This window comes from Centroberyx affinis, unplaced genomic scaffold (genome assembly GCF_046629955.1).
Source record: "Centroberyx affinis isolate AG114_WGS23_722 - 3 ecotype Tasmania unplaced genomic scaffold, CSIRO-AGI_Caff_v1 ptg003228l_1, whole genome shotgun sequence".
NCBI classification, from domain to species: domain Eukaryota; kingdom Metazoa; phylum Chordata; class Actinopteri; order Beryciformes; family Berycidae; genus Centroberyx; species Centroberyx affinis.
In genome coordinates, this window is record NW_027281263.1 from 134,890 (window position 1) to 155,833 (window position 20,944).

The window sequence follows — 20,944 nt, forward strand, 5'->3', positions numbered from 1 at the left end:
AGAAGCTGCCCGGTGCGCCGGCTGCCAGAGAAGATATAAATCGTATTATAGATCAGAAGATTTCGACCTCGACTTAATCATGCATGTGTTTGGCTTTCTACCTGATTGCTCCTGCGAGCTACAGCATGCTGCAGCTTACTGTATACACTAGCTGTTTATCTGAAATCTATGAATATATGATATGAAAATATATGAGTGTCCCAGTGGTGTTCGTAGCAAAGACTGCTGAAATGGTACTTCTACAAGGCAGGGTGGCCTAACACTTAGAGACCAGCCACAGGTTCAATCCCTGCTGTAAATATAAACATATATATACAAATAAAGGTTTCATATGTGGTTTGCTTATGGCTTGTGACTGTCCATTCTCATTTTGTGAATATGAACAGCTGTCTAAAACCAACAAAAGCATGATCTGAAATGCGGAGTTGCCTTGGTGACAGTGAAGGAGAGATTCTGTGGACGCTTGTTTGAGTTTTTACACCTCAGTAAACATTATATTACTGTTGTATCAGTTTAGCTTTAGTAGATATTGGTTTATGAGTCAACGTCTTACCAGTTATTGTAGAAATCATTTGAGTTTATCATCCAGTATCTCTGAAATATAGAGAATACAGTCAGTAAAAGTATAAATTCTGTCAGCTGGTGGCTTAAAATATGTACTAACTTTTAAAGGTGCTATAATTTGTTTGAATTTTCTGCTATCAGTCATGGCTATCTCAATTTGGAGCAAAACTCTTCAGATATACTCTTAATCCTGGGATCCGTCTCGTCTGTATGACATCACAGATCACAGTTGGACGGTGGCTCACTTGTTGAGTCATGGGTCTGATTCAAATAAACAGATGTGCTGGGAGGAGACTGGCTGATAAACCCAGTGACACTCTCACCCTGTAACATTTAGATTAGCAGGCTGGTGAATGGCTCTGCCTGTCTGATGGTGCTGTAGATTTATAACGGCGGAGACCTGATGTCCTCTGTTGTCACCCTGTGTGAGTTAGAGCATCATTCTGTTGACGTCTGAATTGAGCTTCTGTACGGACGCTCACCTTGGATTATGGCACAAAGAATTGCGACATCAAATCCTGTGCGTCGGTAAATAAATACTCCAGACATGCAGATTGGGTTTTTAGTTGAACGAACATTTCTCAGAGGCAGAGCTGCTCTGGAGGCAGACATTATCTAATTGGTTGAGTTAAACCTCAGTGGGCGGAGCCAAAGAACCACAGTTTCTCTGGTAACATTAGACTGAAGCTCAGTGGAAAAAGACAAGAGGTAAGAGAGGAGGAAGCTAATATTATGAAGCCTAGCGCTCTGTTGCTAACTGGAAAAATACAATCTATCCATACTAAGTTATCTAGGTTAGCTAGTTAGCCACACACACACACACACACACACACACACACACACACACACACACACACAATCTGCCACTTCTGAACGCTGTGTATTTACCATACGCTCCTCTTTTGTTCCATTATGTACCTAATTAGTCAACATTTACATTGTGCAGATGCTCTTCACATCCAGAGTAACATAAAGCAAGAGCAACAGTAGAATAAGCATGTATTATAAATGCATTGTCAGCACTACAAGAAACCACAGTTTCTCTGGCTAAGTAACATTAGAAAAAATACAATCTAGCCATACTAAGTTAGTTAGCTAGTTAGCTAGCTGACCTTCAAGTTCAAACTAGCCATACTAGCCTATAGCTAGCTAGGTAAGCTAGTTAGCTAGCTGCTGACCTTCAACATCATGAATGCCATGGTCATGAATGAAAAAATAAGTAAAATGAAGAACTGAGTTTGTCATGTTTCCTCGAATTTGGCACACTTGACGGATGTTTGTACTTGTACTTTTTGTACTTTTATCTTTGTAACTTTAATAGAGGTCTATGTTCTTTTGTTTCTGACATGTTGTTAGGGGTGTGGCACTTGGACACTGACTATGGCAACTCCCACCCTTGGATTCATTATCCAATAGATTTGAAACCTTGTTCAACCAATTATCCAATGACAGTTGTACACCTGGTCTAGGTTGACTATATATGTTGTTTGCCTCATGGATTTGTCCACTTTGACTCTGATGAAGACACAGTAGTGTTGAAATGTTAGTCTGTTTGCACAATTAAAGGCTGTAAATCAATCGGTGTGCTCCAGTCCCTTTTGTTTTCTGAAAAAATAAGTCATTGCCATTTACATTTATATTTTGACCAGAGTTCCTTCTTTGCCGTTGAAGTTTGCCAGTTAGCTAACTTGTGCACCAAAAAAACTGTGGTTCTTTGGCTCCGCCCACTGAAGTTTAACTCAACCAATGAGATTGTTTCTGCTTCCAGAGTGGCTTAGATTCAGAGAAATGTTTTATAGAACTAAAACTCCAGTCTGTATTGGTGTGATGTGGTCGGTTTGTCATCATAACCTTTTCTTTTTGTGTCTCTGTGCAGACTCAGCTGAACATTCTGCTGGACAAGCTGCGCAGCACGGTCAGTACCTCCTGATTGTTTCGTCCTGCTGGACCCATACAGTAAAGATCGGCCTCCCTGTAATATAGCTTTGTAGCTCTCATGGGAGATAAATACCAATTTTGTCAACCCATCATATCCTGAGCCGGTGCGCAGACTGTTAAATATGACGGATGTGCTGAACTTAGGACATGGCCCATGGTCCTGCTGTGAGGTTAATGATTTCTCTGTTTCTCTCTATATCTGTTTCTCCCTCCTTGTCTCTCTCGCTCTGCCTGTCATATCTCTATCTCTCCTCTGTCACTCTCTCTCTCTCTCTCTCTCCTTCCCTCCTCCAGGGCTCCAGTTTCATCCGCTGTATCAAGCCCAACCTGAAGATGATCAGTCATCAGTTTGAAGGAGCTCAGATTCTCTCCCAGCTGCAGTGTTCTGGTCAGTACGGCTATTTATTTTTTTATATTTTTCCGTAAAAATACACCCGTCTCCTCGTCCCGTCCCTCCTAACTGAGATGCTCTGTGTTCATCTATATTTGCCCAAATTAAATTCTGGTGTTGTGAACGGTCACTGATGGGAAATCCTGTCCAGCCCGTAGTGGCAGAAAACGATTTGAAACTTCAGAGTGAAACCCCCAACTGTCTCCTAAACAGCAGCAGAGAAAGCCGGACTCAGCAGCGTTAGATCTTCTCCTCTCTCGTCTCTTTGGTTTCTCTTTGGTGTAAAGCATCACAGACCGGCCGGGCTGGTAAACATGAGGGAGCTGTGTGATGTTTACTGACGACATATTTTATGATTTCTGGGTATTGAAGTTCAAACGGTTCAGATACGGTTACCTCTCTTTGCCATTTGGAGCTGCCAACATGCAAAATTGCCTAGCATAGCTTTAGGAAGATGCATTAATACATTACATTTGAATTTGTTAGTTTCCTTCATGTTTTCTTCAATCAATCAATCAATCAATCAATCAATCAATCAATCAATCAATCAATTAATCAATCAATTTATTTAAGTGCAGAATCACCATGAAGCATGGTCCTAATACTCTTTGCAATTAAAAAAATACATAGGACAAAACATACAGCAAGCAAATAAAATAGTTAAAATAAAACAACCACATTGGAAACATAAATTTTAAAAGGGTGTTTGAATATAAATATTACAAAATTAAATAAAACAACCACATTAAAAACATCAACATTAAAAGGATTCACAAGGCGGTTATCATATTTCAAAAGATACAAAAGTTTCTACATTTGTCCTTCAATTTCCCTAAATGTGACTTATTATCATTGTTGGTTTTCCTCTTTGAAAACAGTTGGTTGCTTTGTTGGTTTTAGTGAAAAAAGGGTGAAGTCAGTGTCTCCAAGAACAATTCCCTGTGCAGTTACTGTGCTTGAGGATCAAAGTAACTCACTGAATAATGCTAACAGTCTGTACCATGTCAGTTTCAATGAATGATGCTAACACTGACGCACATCCACCGCATGTGTTCTGTACATCTGGGTGTGTAAATAGCCAGTGATACACAGTTGCACTTCCATCTTATGTGCTCTTTGAACTTGAGTGTAAATCAATCAAATCTGTAAAGCAGCCAGTGGCGTCAGAGTGGGAATTCCTTTTAGCAGTAGCAGCTTTTCATTACCATCACAGAGATGTTCTGTATTTATTATTCATTTAATTTATTTCATTGTATTGCATTTTATTTATATCCTTTATTGCCTTTCTATTCGCATCCTTTAATTGCATTTTCATTCTTTGTTCACCAGCCTGCGTCTCTTGTCTTTGCAGCTGCAGAGACGACACGATTCTGAGATCAATTAATCTCATCTTTCCTTATCCCATCAAATCAAATGAGCTGGTTTTCAGTTATCAGAAGAACAGAGACAAAATTTCTTCTTGCACTATATCATAAATGCCTGGTGGATCTAATCTAAATTTCAAAATGCCAAAGAGATTTAGAGGCAAGGCCAAACGGAGGCATCCACTCCGACAGAGGAAATGCCTCACAACCAAAACATCTGCCGCTCACAAAGGCTGTTCTGGGTGAAAAATGTGTTTTTTCAAAAACTGTGTTTTTTTAAGGTACCACACTGGTTTCAAGGAACAATACTAACAAGCTGACTTTCACTTAACTTTAAAACCAACTAGAGAAACCTTTTTTGTGGAAAAATAATCAACCAAAGTTAAAAAATGTGCTGCTGAGTTTTGGGTCAAAACAGGGTCAAATTACATCAACAACAAAGTCGGGACGGAGTGACTCAAAGTCTAAAACATTTCCAATCACAAAGGCAGTTCTGAGTGAACAAATCACTGTCCTCGCCCCGCCCCCCCACGGCACCCCATTAACTATTATGGTGCCTAGAACCAGGGGTGTATGGCAACCAAAGAAGAAAGATGCAAGCCATTCTGGTTGGGTGTTATGCCGATGGTTCAAATCTACCACACAACCTTTGCTGCATGTCATCCACTTTTACCCTGCTGGTCCTGCATGTGGTCCATCATCACAAACACATGTTCACAGCCAAGCTTTGTTCAAACCCACAGAACTTTATTTTAAATTCTAGTCAAGATCCGAAGGTTACCAAACACATCAAACTGAAGTACAAGGAAATGTGTATAAAATAATGCACAAACAGCTAGATTTTTTTTCCATTTGATGTAATGGTGCAGCCATAAAAAAAATGCCATCTTGGGTTTGAATATTTCACATATAAGCAGCTAGAGCTTCAATGGAGCGTTGGAACAAGCAGATATAGAATATGGATGTGTTTTTTCTAACTTTGAAGCTGCATAAGAGGAAATTTAAGGGGAAAATCAAGGGTGCGAGGGGTTAAGAATAAATATATATTTTTTTTAGATTGAATTCATTCCACCCTCAAAAAAGCAACCCAACAACCAAAAAAGGTTGTAGTGACAAAACATTTGTGCTCTGAATTTCTTGGGTTGTGCGTTGGTAAGAACAGGGTGGACTAATGGTTTGAGTGACCATCCAGTAATGTTCACAGGTTCGATTCCCTCAAAACAGCCAAATCTTGCGTTGTTGAGCTAGATGCTGAAGCACTGCCTTCTCACACACTGCAACTCACTCTGGATAAGAGTTACATGTGTAGGGGAAAAATGAGTCTCACCCTTGTGGGTCAAAATGAATGAGCAAAGGTTCAAGAGTCTTCCGAGGATTCTTTATTCAGACATGCATGGTTCAGTTCAGTGTTCCAAACGGGTAACAGAGAAGTGACAAAGAAGTGAAACTCAATACACTTGCTTTTATACACTAGAGTAAACAAAAACATAAATCTCGGCATAAAGCCAAACCCACAGTTCAGATTTCTTGGCTCAAAGCCAAAAAACCTCACCTAATATGGGACACACGGAAACACACGTATGAATAGCATAAACAATTATTCACCTATAAGAACACTCAAAATAATTTCATAACCATATATAGCAGTGATTCTCAACCTTTTTCATATCAAGGACCCCTAGTTTAGTCCACATTAGAGCCACGGACCCCTTTTTGATGAGATTTTGTCTCTCGGACCCAAATCTTAGAATATTTTTATTGTTAGATATGATTTTGTCCAGAATTCTGTATTGTAGGTAGAGAGATAACAGAGAAACTATGATCAAAACAGTCATTCTTCTACATTCTCTAACTTCTTGTAAATGAAATGCTGAAGTTTAACAATTCATCAGTTTGCCGGGGACCCCCTGGAACTCCCTCAAGGACCCCCGGTGGTCCCCGGACCCCACGTTGAGAAGCACTGATATATATAGCACACGTGCACACATACATGCACTGATTACCTCACCGTGGTATGTAGAGAAAAAAAGACACTCTACTCTGAGAACAAAGAACAAAAGAATAGAGTGTGTTATTCATATAAAAAAAACACAGTATTAATTTTATTACTTACACATGCAAATCTAGAAATGAAGAAAGCCCGAGTGTTTTTTTAAGCGAGGGCAGACCAGCGTTCTTATTCTTCACTCTGTGCGGGCGGCTTGCCGTCCCGCGCCTGCCTGTACCTCCTCTGCTCCCAGACCCAGATTGCCGTCTTGTGGCCTCGCTGTGGGACTTTGAAACCTGTTCTATTTGACAGTTTTTAAACTTTTCTTCTCCCCCACACCGGAAAGCCTGTGAGGCAAATACCCCCCACCCACCCACCCACCCACCCATGTTCAATTTGGAGAGAAAAAAAAAAAAAAGCTTGTGCTCAATATCCTTGGAGATTCCAATTTTGTTTTCATCCACACAAACTCTGCGATGCCCTGCCCAGATACTGCACACTGTGCGTCTGACTTCACCCAGCAGGCTCTTTATCAGGTTTATTGGATCGGGAATCAGAATGGTGATAGTTTGGAATAGACAGAGGATGAATCTGTGTACAGGCAGGACAGCTGGAAAATGGTGACACCTATACCTACAAAAATGACTGATATCACAAAATTAAAACAAATGATGGTGCTCTTAAAGGAATAGCAGGGAACCTAAGGTGTCAAAAGTTTGGAATAGAGTTTAGAATAACAGTAAAGACATCAAAACTATGAAATAACACAAATGGAATTATGCAGTGTGACCAAAAAAGTGTTAAACAAATCCAAACTATCTTATATTTTAGATTCTTTAAAGTAGCCGCCCTTTTCCTTGATGGAAAGACAAAGGCTTTGGAAAGAAATTCATACATAGGATCAACTTCACTGTTTATATTTGTCTAAGAAACTAATTTCAAGCATTTAAGCAGAAGCCTTAAATCAAAATGACTTTAAGAGAATGAGAAACATAGAACATTCGGTCAGGTGGGTCCAGACCGAAAGTCCAGAGTGTATATTTTAGAGATATTGAATAATTGAACTTGCACAACTATGCAAAATGGATAATGTTTTTGAACAGAACTCTTCACATGGAGAATGGTAATTTTTTGTGCTAATTACAGTCTCCTCAGTAAGGAACAGCTGTTTTATTCTCTGTGTTTGAGGTTTCTGTGAGATTTACCTCAGTGGCTTGAGGCTGGAATAACTTAATAACTATTACACTTTCAAACGCCTTTTGGATCACGTCTCCCGTCTGAAGTGCGTGCAGCGCCTACTGATCAGTCGGCTACGTCAGTATTGAATTTAAAATGATTTAGTAGGCTTTTTTTTTTTTTTTTACAGCTTCAGTGTAATGAAAATATATCTGAATGTTATATTGCTGACATCCATATTTCGTTGAGTAGACATCGGCGATATACTAACGAAAATGAAAAACTACCCATAATGCTACATGATGTGATGATAAAACCAACCAATGGACTTAAGCATGGTTTGAATGCAGTATGTTGAAAGTGCCATGCAGAAATGGCACATTGGTTAGTGCACTGTTAGGATTGTATGTATAAGCTACTTAACAGAATTAGGACATAGCAATGGCAATTTCCTTTGGTACACCTAAGATGGCTGACATGGAATTTCGATAATGTTGTCATGGAAACAAGCATATCGTTTCGTGTGTTATCGTGTGTACCGTGTCAACTCAGGTCAGGTTTATTCATAGAGCACCTTTAGCAACAGGATAGAAAATAACAGACTGAAAAACATAAAAAATAATGAAAATAAGAAATAAAGCAAGTATACGATAAACTCTGTGTGTGTGTGCGTGCGTGTCTGGGCAAAAGCAGTGCAATCTGCAGGTGAAGTGAGTGAATGATAGACTGCAGTGAAGTAAACAAAGAGAGAGGAATGGGCTGACAAGGTAGATCGTAGGCTGTGCTGAATAAATGGGACTTGAGTCTAGATTTAAACACTGAGGGCAGGTTGACACCGAGCGTGGCTGGAGTGGGTTAGTCCATCTTTGGAGTGTTTACTCCTTCAATGTAGTTAATCTGGGCAGCTGGCAATGATGGCGTTCGAACTCGGGTGGCACAGAATAACGGCACCGAGATGCCTGAAAGTGCCGGTGTTGGTCCTCCTCCAGGAGAGCTGCAGTGCGGTTCGTTAGGAGTGAGAACGTAGTCGAAAGAAACTACAGGGAACAACCCCAAACGCAAGGGTTTGTGGGTATAACGGACGGACGTCATGCTTGGAAAGCCAAGCAGAACAAAATGAACTGAGGGCAAACTGCAGTCGTGACTAATGCTTATGTTCAACTATTTCTTAATTTGTTCTGAACTGGTCCATCATCATTAAGACCATCATTCTTTTTTTTTTTTTTTTTACTGTTTTTAACTGTCAATCTGTTTATTGATTTTGAAAAGCGGTATAGAAATACAACAGAACAAACACACAAACTAACAACAAATGCCCCTAAAAAAAAAAAAAAAAAAAAAAAAAAAAGGAAAGAAGGAAAAACAATGGCGGTAACACAAAAGAGGAAAGGTTACACATAATGTATCACATAAGTTACAAGGTGTTGACATATAAGTCCATCATTCTTAGCTGAAGTTACAGGAACTGGAATAAGATTTGTTTTGGCCCGCCAAAATCTCTAACCTGGTGGGATGATAGGTCACCAAAACTCTGTCCAAAAGACAAGCTGCTTGTGAGTCATGTGACTTGTGTACAAGCCTTCGTTCTCTTGCGATTGGGCAGTGTGAACCTGAATGATCCAAATGCCAACAAAGTAAAATTTTCCACTATGCTTCGGACCAAGCGGCCAAAACCACGGGTGAATTTTGAAGCCAATCCTGACGTGGCGGCAAGCAGCAGTTCCTCTAACCCAACTTCTGCTAAAAAAATATAAAGTCAGTTATGGTCTCAGTAGCTAATTTCACTTCTTCTAATGTGTGTCTTTATGGAGATTTTCAAAATAATAGTGTCATTAACGGGATATAACGGATATAAAACAGGGTTGTTTTCCTAGTGATTGACAGGTCGCCTATTACGGGCCAATAGCAGGTGGCACTGCGGCTCTGCGTCAACCCTCGGCTTCAGTTTGGCTGCTCCGGCTCCAAAAAATGTCAATGTGGCGGTGACCGTAAACCCGATCTCCAGGCTTCAAAACGGTCCCACTCACTACGTCCATCTTTATTTAACCAGGCAGGTCAATTAAGAACAAATTCTTATTTACAATGACGGCCTAGCAAGAGGACAAAAGGACCTCTCGAAGGGTAAAGGGAAAAGGGAACAAAAAAAAAAAAACACGCAAAAGAAACTAAACAAAGAACAATCCAGATAAGACTATCAGACACAAATGTTCCATACATCGCAGAGGCAGAGAAACCCAACACAGTATGGGAACGGGGAAATAATCAAAACACACACCAAACAAACAACCAAATAAAATTACAAGTTATGCAAGTCATGAAGCAGAGCATCTGGTTTCACAGTCTAAGGTTTGGACCAAACTAACAAAACTCTAGATGCGATCGCTCCCTGAGACAATGCCAGACTCCCTCACCATGGCAGGAAGCTTGTTGTGAGCTTGCTCCTGCGTGCTGTGAGCAGACAGCGCAGACAGGCTTACAGGGCGTCAGTAAATCACTGATGCATCGTAAGGCTGTGTAATACCTTGTAAGTTAGAAGCAGGACTTAATAACCAGTGCATGCTTTTACAGGGAGCCAGTGAAGGGAGACTAAGACAGGGATAATGTGTTCGGGTTCTCGGGTTCGCGGGAGTAATAATGATGGCTGCTGAGGTTTCAGTAAGTCGGATGTTTCTAAGGGTGAAGTTCAGGCGGCTGGAGAGAAATGCATTGCAGAAGTCAATTTATGCAGAAACAAAAGCATGGATCAGTTTTTATAATAATAATAGACTTTATTTATGTAGCAGCTTTCAAAACAGAGTTACAAAGTGCTTCACAAATAATACAAAATAATCCAATAACAGAGGAAACACAAACAGCAAAAAAGATAAAAACAGTCAAATTACAAAAAAAAAAAAATTAATGCAAAAAAGCAAGCTTATAAAAATGAGTTTTTAATAGCGATCTAAAAGAAATCAGCGAGGTTGCAAGACGAATTTCAACAGGAAGTTCCAGAGTTTTGGGGCCCTGACAGCAAAAGCACAGTCTCCTTTAGAGGATTTAGATTGGCGGACTGTTAGCAAAGCTTTGTTCTGAGATCTGAGGTTGCGTGCAGGTAGACAGGGGCATAAAAGTTCACTGATGTATGCTGGAGCTAGACCATGTAGTGCTTTAAAAGTAACGAGTAAAACCTTAAAATCAATCCTGAAGTTAACTGGAAGCCAATGCAAAGAGGCTAAAATGGGGGGTTATGTGATCTCTTTTGTTTGATCCAGTCAACAGTCTGGCTGCAGCATTTTGTATAACTTGAAGGCATGAGCGTGCTATACTGTTTAGGCAGGTAAAGAGTGAATTACAATAAGCAATTCTTGAGAAAATAAACGCATGAATAACTTTTTCCAAGTCAGAGAATCATAGAAATGATCTGATTTTTGAAACCATTCGAAGTTGATAAAAACAGGACTGAACTAGAACTGAACTAGAAATGCCTAATCCTGGAGAGACAAAGGAGAGATCTGAATCAAAGATAATGCCAACACTTCTGACCAGATCCCTTGGAGTAGCTGTACAACCATTGAAATGACAGTAAAAAAAAAGAGGTATAATAAATGAGTTTCAGTTTAATCTGACTAGAGTAGAAGAAAGTTGTCTCTCATCATGAACATGAGGCTGAGAACGGTCAGTGAAATAACTTTCTGTTTCAATGCTCCTCTACAGAAACCTTATTAAATAGTTTTTGTCAGGTATTCCAACTATCCCAGCCCCATTTAAGAGGTTTGAATGGGAACGTCCTTCACTCTCCCATCCCATCTTTTGACTGTAATGTTTACACGTGTGTATTATTCCGTGAAATTGAATGTGCTCTATGTTGTATGTGCAGCACTGTTGTGGATCAATTGTGTTTATGTTCGCTGCTACAGTGCAGTTTGTTATGTGTTGTAAAATAAAATATATCACATAAATACACTGCCGGTCAAAAGTTTGGGGACACCTTGCTTTTTGAAAATGTTTAATAAATCAGCTTTTTATTTCTTTCTCGCTTTGCAATAACTTAACCCCATCAAAGAATAACTAGGCTTAGTTTGAGAAAAAACATAATACATGGAAATATTTGTGACGATAAGACTAAAACAATGAAACTATGCGTTCTTCAAAAAAATAAACAACTCCTCAGCAGCTGAACTGCTGCTCACACTTTCTTCGTGTGAACAGTCAGAGACGCTCTGCCATGAAAAACCTTCTGTTAACATCAAAGAGACACTTTGAACATGAAGCTGAGTGTGGAAGAAATAGATCCAAAGTATCAGGAAATTGCTATTTTATGTTAAATGATAAGGTGTTTTTAATGCATTGCTTACCGTCAACAAATCCTATGAAAATAACAAAATCAGCAATGAATTTGTTTTGCCAACAAGTCTCGTCCATGTAGCCGGGTCCCAATGCAGCCATGTCCCAGCAGCCATAGAACTCCATTGTATTAAAAAACGATTAAAAACCCGTCACAGAGCCATGCTGCTGCTCTGCAGCATATTTCATCATCACCATGCACCGGGCCGGCCGACTTTTTCCTCAAACAACTTAATAAGCCGGCTGTAAACACGTTTGCGATCTCAGGAAAGTAGTTCCATAGCACCGAAAATAGTCCCCGGTGTAATGAAGAATTTGTTCCCATTTGAATTTGATTTGGTAATAACTACAACAGCCTGACTTTTCATGGTAACAGTTAGCGATTTTTAAAATGTAAACTATGTATTTGTGAGCTGTATTTCAAGGTTTTTAGTTTACAATTGGAGCCAATGACTTCCGGGTTGAAGAATAAAAACGGTACATGGGAAGTCAGAAAGTAACGGGAGTAGAGCAAAGGCATTGGTGATTTTGTTATTTTCATAGGATTTGTTGACGGTAAGAAATGTATTTAAAAACACCAGCCTTATCCTTTAACAAAAAGGATTGCAGCCATTTGTTCCTTACATCTTCATTGAAAAATAACAGAAAATCAAATAGTACTTAAATAATAGGGCTGCAACTAACGATTATTTTCATTGTCGATTAATCTGTCGATTATTTTCTCGATTAATCGATTAGTTGTTTGGTCTATAAAATGCCAGAAAATGGTGATAAATGTGGATCAGTGTTTCCCAAAGCCCAAGATGACGTCCTCAAATGTCTTGTTTTGTCCACAACCCAAAGATATTCAGTTTACTGTCATAGAGGAGTAAAGAAACCAGAAAATATTCACATTTAAGAAGCTGGAATCAGAGAATTTTGACTTATTTTTCTTAAAATATTACTCAAACCGATGAATCGATTATCAAAATAGTTGGCGATGAATTTAATAGTTGACACCTAATCGATTAATCGATTAATCGTTGCAGCTCTACTTTGAAAATTTAGAAAAGGCAAGGTGTCCCCACGGGCGGGCGGTGTAAATAGGATTTTTCATTTGTATTCAGGTAAATTCTGCTGGCCGGACTGTCTGACAACTAAAGGAACTCGAACTTGAACTTTCCGTCCATTCAGACCTTCTCTTTGTGACCCTTCCCCCCCTCCTGTAGGTATGGTGTCGGTGCTGGACCTCATGCAGGGCGGCTTCCCCTCCAGGGCGCCTTTCCACGAACTCTACAACATGTACCAGAAGTACATGCCGCCCAAACTCACCCGCCTGGACCCGCGCCTCTTCTGCAAGGTCAGGCCCCCCGGATCCCGTCCTGCGCTCTTATTACCATTTTAATATACGGCGCGGCTACATTTTTATGTTTATCAACGTTCTGTATGTTTGTGCTGCAGGCTTTATTCAAGGCGCTGGGGCTGAATGTGAACGACTACAAGTTCGGCCTGACCAGAGTGTTTTTCCGGCCGGGGAAGGTGAGGCTTTTGGAAAAACCGTGTTGTGTTTTCTCTCACACTCACTAATATAGGTGTTGTTCCCCCAAAAGAGAGAGACAGTGGATTCAGAGGAAAGCACATTAGTCATTTCTGGCTGCTTGTTTCGAGGTGAGACGAGGTTTTGCGAACGGACCGGAGCCAACAGATGGGGGTTTTCATTTCTCTGAGAGATGAATAATTCACAACGTTTGGGTTGGACATGTGTTTTCCGGGGGGGGGCTTTGTGAAAATGCATGCATTTATTGTGGAGGACTTGGGTACACACAGTGCAGGACACACTGTAACTCTTACGCCGCAGGTTGGCTCTGAGGAATAAATTAATACTTTTATCCTCACTTTGATGCTTTCATCACAAGCCTCAGACATGTGATGTGTGCTGTAGAGGGAAAGGTGCCCTCTGAGATCGACCCACGTCACATCATAGATGTAAATAAATGGAAGGGCTTGTTTTAATCTGCCGGGAGATGCAGATGGTGTCGGGGTAAGGCGTCAATCACAGAGAAAGAAACTAAATCGACTTTCAAATGCTCCTACTTGGCAAACCCCACCCATCTGGTGCCTCGAGAAGATTAAAACAAACAAAAAGAATAATTTGCAGTGACTGTTTGACCCGGGTCTGCTGTAACTACAGAACCTGAATGGATAGAATGGTCTTTCCCTTTCAAATCAACGTTCCTGGATGTCGGAGTGGCGGCCATTTTTATGTGAACCGTTGGACTAGCTTCTTTATGAACCGATTTACAGCAAGTCACTGAGGCGAGAGGTTTTACAGTTTGCTAACAAACTCATCTGCACAGTTCTCAAACAAGTGTGACAGATTTTACGCCTTAATGCCTAGACTTGTGTTGTCGCCATAGCAACTAACTCTTAAAATTCCATAGTCGCTATTTTATGCTGTGCTATCCAAATTACCATGACAAACAGTGGAAGGACCGTTGTATCCATTCACGTTCTGTGGTAGGACCAGTGGCATCGCAGCAATAGGCGGGACATTTAGAAATGCCGGTACGTGATTGGCTGCTGATGAGCGACGTTGCCCAAAAATGTTGCTGCACCCAACGTTTACTTTCTGACAAACGAGGAAACAAGGCAACTGTGTTTACAGGGTACCTACGCAGGTCTGGAAAGTCTGGAAAAGTATTAAAAATGAATTTGATCATTTCCAGGTCTTAAATAGTTTGGGAATTTGAAAAAAATGTCTGGAAAAGTATGGAAAATGTTGCGGTTCAGGTCCGATACACACATAATTCTAGCTTTTATGTTGCTGTAGAGCCACTTTGAGTCCACAGTTTTTGTTGATGTGAAGAATAATGTTCAGATAGAGGGACGCTCTTATTACCCAGCCGCTGTCAGCATGCATTATATCAAATACAGACCAAAATCAAATCCAGTCAAGAACATAGGGTCTGGGAAAAATATGGAATTTTAAAATGGAAGCCGTGTAGGAACCCTGCCAATCATCTCACGTATTCTGATATTTGTCACTGTGAAGAACAATCTCCATCTATACAGTGATATGACCTAGTTAGCAGGGGAAAGATGTCTGTCTGCGTAAATCATATTGAACACCAGACAAAATCTTCAAAACAAATCAAGGTCTGGAAAAAGTATGGAATTTTCTAAAAATGAAAATGTGTAGGAACCCTGTGTTTCCATCAGCTGACGTTTCTCCAGCTGTAGAGAATGAACAGACTTCAGGCAGCTGGTCTCTCTGCTGCTGGGTGTGTGAACTCACAAGGTCTGATGATTTATTTCCAGTTTGCGGAGTTCGACCAGATCATGAAGTCGGACCCGGACCACCTGGCAGAGCTGGTGAAGAAGGTCAACAAGTGGCTCATCTGCAGCCGCTGGAAGAAGGTCCAGTGGTGCGCTCTGTCCGTCATCAAGTGTAAGCAACATCTGGTCCCATCCACTGACTTTGTATTGGGAGTATTTCATCAGACAGTGTCTCCAGGTTGTTATCACAGTGTTACCATGGTAACAAATCCCTGGAAAAATCATGGACATTGAAAATAGTTATGGAAGATGCTGTGTATCCAAAATGTTTTAAAATGTATGCATCTGATTAGCAGATTATTTGGTAACACTTTACAATAAGGGTCACTAAGTTAAGGGTTATTTAATGCTTACTAAGCATTAACTAACCCTTAATTAACAGTTAACTAATGTGTAATTTTCTAATGGTGTTCATGTTAACTAAGGTATTAATTTATACATTATTTAATAGTTTCTAAAGATGACTATTAAATAATGTATAAATTAATACCTTAGTTAACATGAACACCATTAACTAACCCTTATTGACTTATTGACCCTTATTGTAAAGTGTTACCAATGTATGCATCTGATTAGCAGATTATTTTGCCAGAAATTGAAGGGTTTCATTCCAAGATGTTGAAAAAACCAATTATGACCTAAAACATTACTTGTATATGAATATTCCAAAAATATAGATAAATCTTGGCGCTGTCCGGACTGAAGCTGGTGCTAAATCCTTCTAAAGCAGGTTTCCATAATGAGTTTTACTTTCTTGCCAGTATTCATTTTGCTGGAATAGGCATCACTATCTCCCCAAATGGCAGATATCTGACAGCCTCGGCTCCAGCAGTAATAAAATGTTTAGCTGCTCTCTGCGTTTACATGCGCAGAGTGACCCGGCTGTTGGCCGAACTCAGGTTAAAGTTTTATTCAGGTTGTTTCCATGCAGCTTTGATCCGCTGCGATGGAGTGATGGAGTCTCCCTCCTGCCATGAATAAACCAGTTAGCAGAATATTCCTGCAACCTGCCTGCTCCCTCCCTCTCTGACTGATAGCAGGTTACTATTTGTAATAGAGGGGAAAGTTACAAGGGATCCCAATAATAATCTGTGCAATGTTTTTTGTTGACATCAAACAGTACCCACAATGCTGTGCGAGGCTCAGTTTGTTCAGGCGCCGAAAAACAAAAGTGAAAGCAGTGAGATGTTTCCATGCTGTTTCCACCTGTTTAATATGGGAGTAAACCAGGCATCTTGACTGGGTTTCTCATTATCACAGTATGAGCTCACCAAGTTATTCTGACCCAGTTATGGCCCAACACCAGGTTACTTGAGTAATCAGGTTAAGAAGGGAATTGTTTTTTGGGGGGTTTTTTATTCAATAAAACAACATACACAACATAAAATATTCATATGCAAAATACATAACATAAATCATACAACATACCATAAACAAACACCATAAAGCATGAAAGCATAATAAAACAGAAACACTCGATTTTCTTTTTTTAAAGGGAAAGAAGGGAATTTTTAAGTTGTTGTGCAAGTTTCCATAAAACTTTAGTTTGTCATATATAATGTCATTGTAACTGTGATGGTGATGATTACAGTCTATAGAATATTCAAACTAGGCAGGTATTCAAAGGTATAAATTATTGATATACAGTGCATAAACAAATTAGACGATTTGGGACTGATAAAACATTCTATAGTAGCCGTTAAATCAAAAACTTGTTTTCACATCAACAAGTTTCTCATGAAATTAATCCATATATTTCTAATAAAACTTACAATAAACACAATTGATGAAAGTTGGCAGTAATTCTCTGTGCATGTAAACATAGCCACTGTGTGTCTGTGCCTCAGTCATCACTTTACTAGTCACACTTCTCAGTTTTGTGTAACTTGTGCAGGCAAACACAGAGAAAACTCCATAATGTAAACAGCAGATGAATCGTAATGCACAGATGGTTCACAGAAATCCTCCAGGGGCTGGCGGAATGAAATAGAAAAAATAAAAATAATAAAAATCTCTGTCACAAAACCTAACGACAAAACAAAGGCTAGCTGAGCAGGAGACAGACAGCTGTTCATAACATGTGGCTGAGTCTGTCTGGACTCTCCCACTCTCCTTTACAGTTAATCACAATGTCTTGAATGATGTAAAGCTGATATGTGTTTACCATTTCTAAACATGATGTCATCTCTCTCTCTCTCTCTCTCTCTCTCTCTCTCTCTCTCTCTGTTCATATCTCTGTCTATCCCTTTTTCCCTCTCTATCTCTACCTCACCCTCTTCCTTCTCCTGTCACTCTCTCTCATTCTGTCAATCTCTCTCTATCTCTCTCTCTCTTCTCTGCGTCTCTGTCAATCCTTATCTGTCTCACACTCGTTCTCTTTATTTCTCTGTCTATCTCTCTCCCTCAATGTCTCTCTCTCTACCTCTCTTCTCGTTCTCCTTCCCTCTCTCTCTACCTCTCTCGGTCTATCTTTCTCTCTCTCTCTCACACACACACTTCTCTCTCTCTCACTTTTCTCTCTCTACCTCTCTCTGTCTATCTTTCTCTCTCTACCTCTGTCCTCTACATCTCCTTCTCTTTCTATCTTTCTCTCTCACTCTCTCTCTCTCTCACTTCACTATCTCTACCTCCCTCTGTCTATCTTTCCCTATCACTCTCTCACTTCTCTCTCTCTCTCACTTCTCTCTGTCTGCCTCTCTCTGTCTATCTTTCTCTCTCTCCACCTCTCGGTCTATCTTTCTCTCTCTCTCTCTACCTCTCTATCTTTCTGTCTCTCACTTCTCTCTCTCTCTACCTCTCTCTGTCTGTCTATCTTTCTCTCTCTCACTTCTCTCTCTCTCACTTCTCTCTCTCTCTCTCTCTCTCTCTCTCTCTCTCTCTCTCTCTCTCTCTCTCTCTCTCTCTCTCTCCCTCTCTCTCCCTCTCAGTGAAGAATAAGATGTTGTACAGAGCGAGTGCCTGTATCAAGATGCAGAAGACGGTCCGGATGTGGCTGTGCAGGAGGAAGCACAAGCCTCGGTGGGTGTCCTCCCTCCCTCCCTCCCTCTCTTCATCCCTCTCTTCCTCCTCTTCACCTCCCTCTCTCTCCCTCCCTCCCTCTCTTTCTCCTCCTCCTTCTCTTGGTCTTCCATCTCTCCCCCAATCATTCCCTTTCTCCTCCTTCCCTCTCCTCCCTGCCTCCTTCTCTTTCTCCTTCCCGCCCCCTTTTCTTTTTTCTCCTTCCTTCCCTCCTTCCCTCTCCTTTTCCTTTTCCTCGTCTCTCCCCGATCCTTCTCTTTGTCCCTCTCTCCTCCCCTCCCTCTCTCCTCTTTACCTCCTTCCTTCCCTCCCTCTCCCCTCCCTGCCTCCTCCTCTTTCCCCTTCCCTCCCTTTTTCCTTTCTCCTTCCCCCCTCTCCTCCCTCCCTCCCTCTCTCCTTTTCACTTCCCTCTTTCCTCCTATCTGTCTCTCTTTTCTCTTCATCTCCTTCTCCTCCTTCCCTCTCCCCCAGCCTCTTCTTCTCCCCTCCTTTCCTCCTCTGACTGTTCCTCCCTCTCTCCTCCTCACCTCCTTCTCCTTGCACTTTTCCCTCCTGTCCTTCCCTTTCTCTTTCCCTCCTTCTGTCCTCTTCACCTCCCTCTCCTTACTGTCGTCCCCTCTCTCTCTCTCCCTTCTTCCCTCTCTCCCTGTCCCTTCTTTCTCTCCTCCCTTGCTCATTCCCTTCCCTCCTCATCTCCTTTGCCTCCTTCCGTCCTTTCCCTCCCTCCTTCTTTTACATTCACCTTCTTCTTCTCCTCCTTCCCTACCCTCCCTCTCTCCATCATCTTCCAACCCTCTTCTCCTTCTTCATTATCTGCCACTTTCACTGCTCAGCGGTGTCAGGCTGCTTGGCACACACACACACACACACACACACACACACATACACATCGTCACGGAGACTGTCGCCCAGCAACACGTGCCGCTCTGCTTATTACCTCCGATATTTGACGAAAAACAGCGGAGGGGGGGGTGGGGGGGCGAGGAGGGGCGAGGAGGGCTTTTCACTGCGGGGGGTTTTTGTCTGATCTGGCAACCCGCTGGCTCACACTAACAGGCTGTGTGATTGTGTTTGGGTGTGTTGGGGATGCGGCGGTGTGCGTGATTAGGTGGGTGGAGTATTACCGGCTGGGGGGCGGAGTTTGTAAAGTGACTGAGCCGTGACAAGGTGCCTAAAAGATCTGCTTTAAAAGACAGAGCTGAAGCCTCAGGAGTTTGAGCAACATGAATGGCAACCATGAAAGCAACAGATAAACAACATACAGCAATGTACATGAGTGAAATAAAAAAAAATGTATGGTACAGTGGGAGGAAACAAACTTTTTTTCTCACAATGGCTCGTCGATTCCATAATTCACCTCCCATTTCCACAGTTTTACCTGCCAGCTACATTTTCAGAGTAAAGTAAATGATAGTTGGCTGGTGATTGGTCGACTAAAGGCTGAGTTATGGTCGGGCGCCCGACAGAAAATAAAGAGCCGCGCGACGTTTGTAATTTATGCTTCGGCGAATTTATCCTTCATCCCGATCAGTGCATAGCTATCCTTCTGACAGCTTCTTTGTTTTATATCTATATTTGTGCTACTTTGTATCCTTCTGCATTTTGATAATGGAGGGATTTGTAACATTAAACTTCCATGATACAGAATAATCTTCTCGACCACAGAGTGGTTATTGTTTAGCCTACTGTAACATGTTCGTCTGACCAATAAAGACAGCAAGGACAGTAAACATAGCTCTTCCTGTCCCGTAGATTTTCCCTGACCGATATTCAGGGTATTGGCAATTTCTTTCCACGGTGTTAATGCCATCTGCACATCTTTGTGTTCTTTCACTGAAGAATCATACAGGCGGTGATACTGCCTAACTTGTTCTGCCAGTCTTTCATCTATACCCTCCATATTTGCTACAAGCTAAGCTAAACTAATTCAACTAATTCAACGAATTAAACAAGGACGAAAAAGTTACAGACCAAAGTTTTCCAGCATTTGGCTGCTGGCTGGTGCAGTTTCACATCCTGTTGCTGAGCTGGAGAAGCTGTTGATGTGTTGTCTTTTCAGGGCATTTTAAAGTGGAACTTTACGTAAACGTAATCTAAAGCACCAATGTAAAGAACGCACCTGTGCTTACATTTAAGTTTTTATACTTCTGCATTGATGTGCGCGTAGCATGTGGTTGAAATCCCAAACACAGGGTGGCAGGGTTTAAAAAAATAAATCATGTCGCTCCAAAACGAAACATAGAAGAAGAGAGGAACAAGAAGCCGACGTGACAACAAGCACCGGTAAAAACAAATATTGATGCAGCTATAGCAACGCAGCTGGAGGAACAGGATGCGTTGGAGCAGCTGGAGCTTGAAGAGGTGCATGACATCATGATCACCTATGATCAGCCAATCAGAGTGCGCGAAGTTGAGATTCTTGGGCACGTTCCAACACCTACACAGAGATACTTTTCAACCCTAAATATGCGACAAATAGCATTAATTTACACACAGAGACGCTATTTTCATGAAAGTATAAATTGCGCTTTAAACTTCAAGGCAAAGATGTATGTTGTGTTCACTAACTGTCGTGTGTGTGTGTGTGTGTGTGTGTGTGGTGCAGGATCGACGGCCTGGTCAAGGTGCGTAACCTGAAGAAGAGGATGGACCAGTTCAACGAGGTGGTGGCCGGCCTGAAGGAGGGCAAGCAGGAGATGAGCGGCCGGGCCCAGGAGCTGGACACCGCCATCGACACCCTGATGGTCAAGATCAAGGTGAGACAGACACAAGCCTGCAGTCTGCCATACACTGTATACACAGGATTAACATGGTATATCGAGGGCTTGGAGACAAAGGGGCGTAAGTGCGTTATAGTAGAATTTACAG

The 20,944-nt window shown here is 41.3% G+C and overlaps 1 protein-coding gene across 6 annotated transcripts in view; it reads left to right on the plus strand.

Annotated features, from left to right (window-relative positions):
* Window positions 1-20,944, plus strand: part of LOC139660160 (unconventional myosin-VI-like) — a 146,386-nt gene that overhangs the window by 82,686 nt on the left and 42,756 nt on the right. For all 6 annotated transcript variants that reach the window (XM_071538232.1, XM_071538227.1, XM_071538228.1 and 3 more), the window contains 7 exons: window positions 2,441-2,479; window positions 2,797-2,890; window positions 12,952-13,082; window positions 13,184-13,261; window positions 15,041-15,170; window positions 17,986-18,076; window positions 20,682-20,832. In XM_071538232.1, the coding sequence (XP_071394333.1) occupies window positions 2,441-2,479; window positions 2,797-2,890; window positions 12,952-13,082; window positions 13,184-13,261; window positions 15,041-15,170; window positions 17,986-18,076; window positions 20,682-20,832 (714 nt within the window). The remainder of the gene's footprint in view (window positions 1-2,440; window positions 2,480-2,796; window positions 2,891-12,951; window positions 13,083-13,183; window positions 13,262-15,040; window positions 15,171-17,985; window positions 18,077-20,681; window positions 20,833-20,944) is intronic.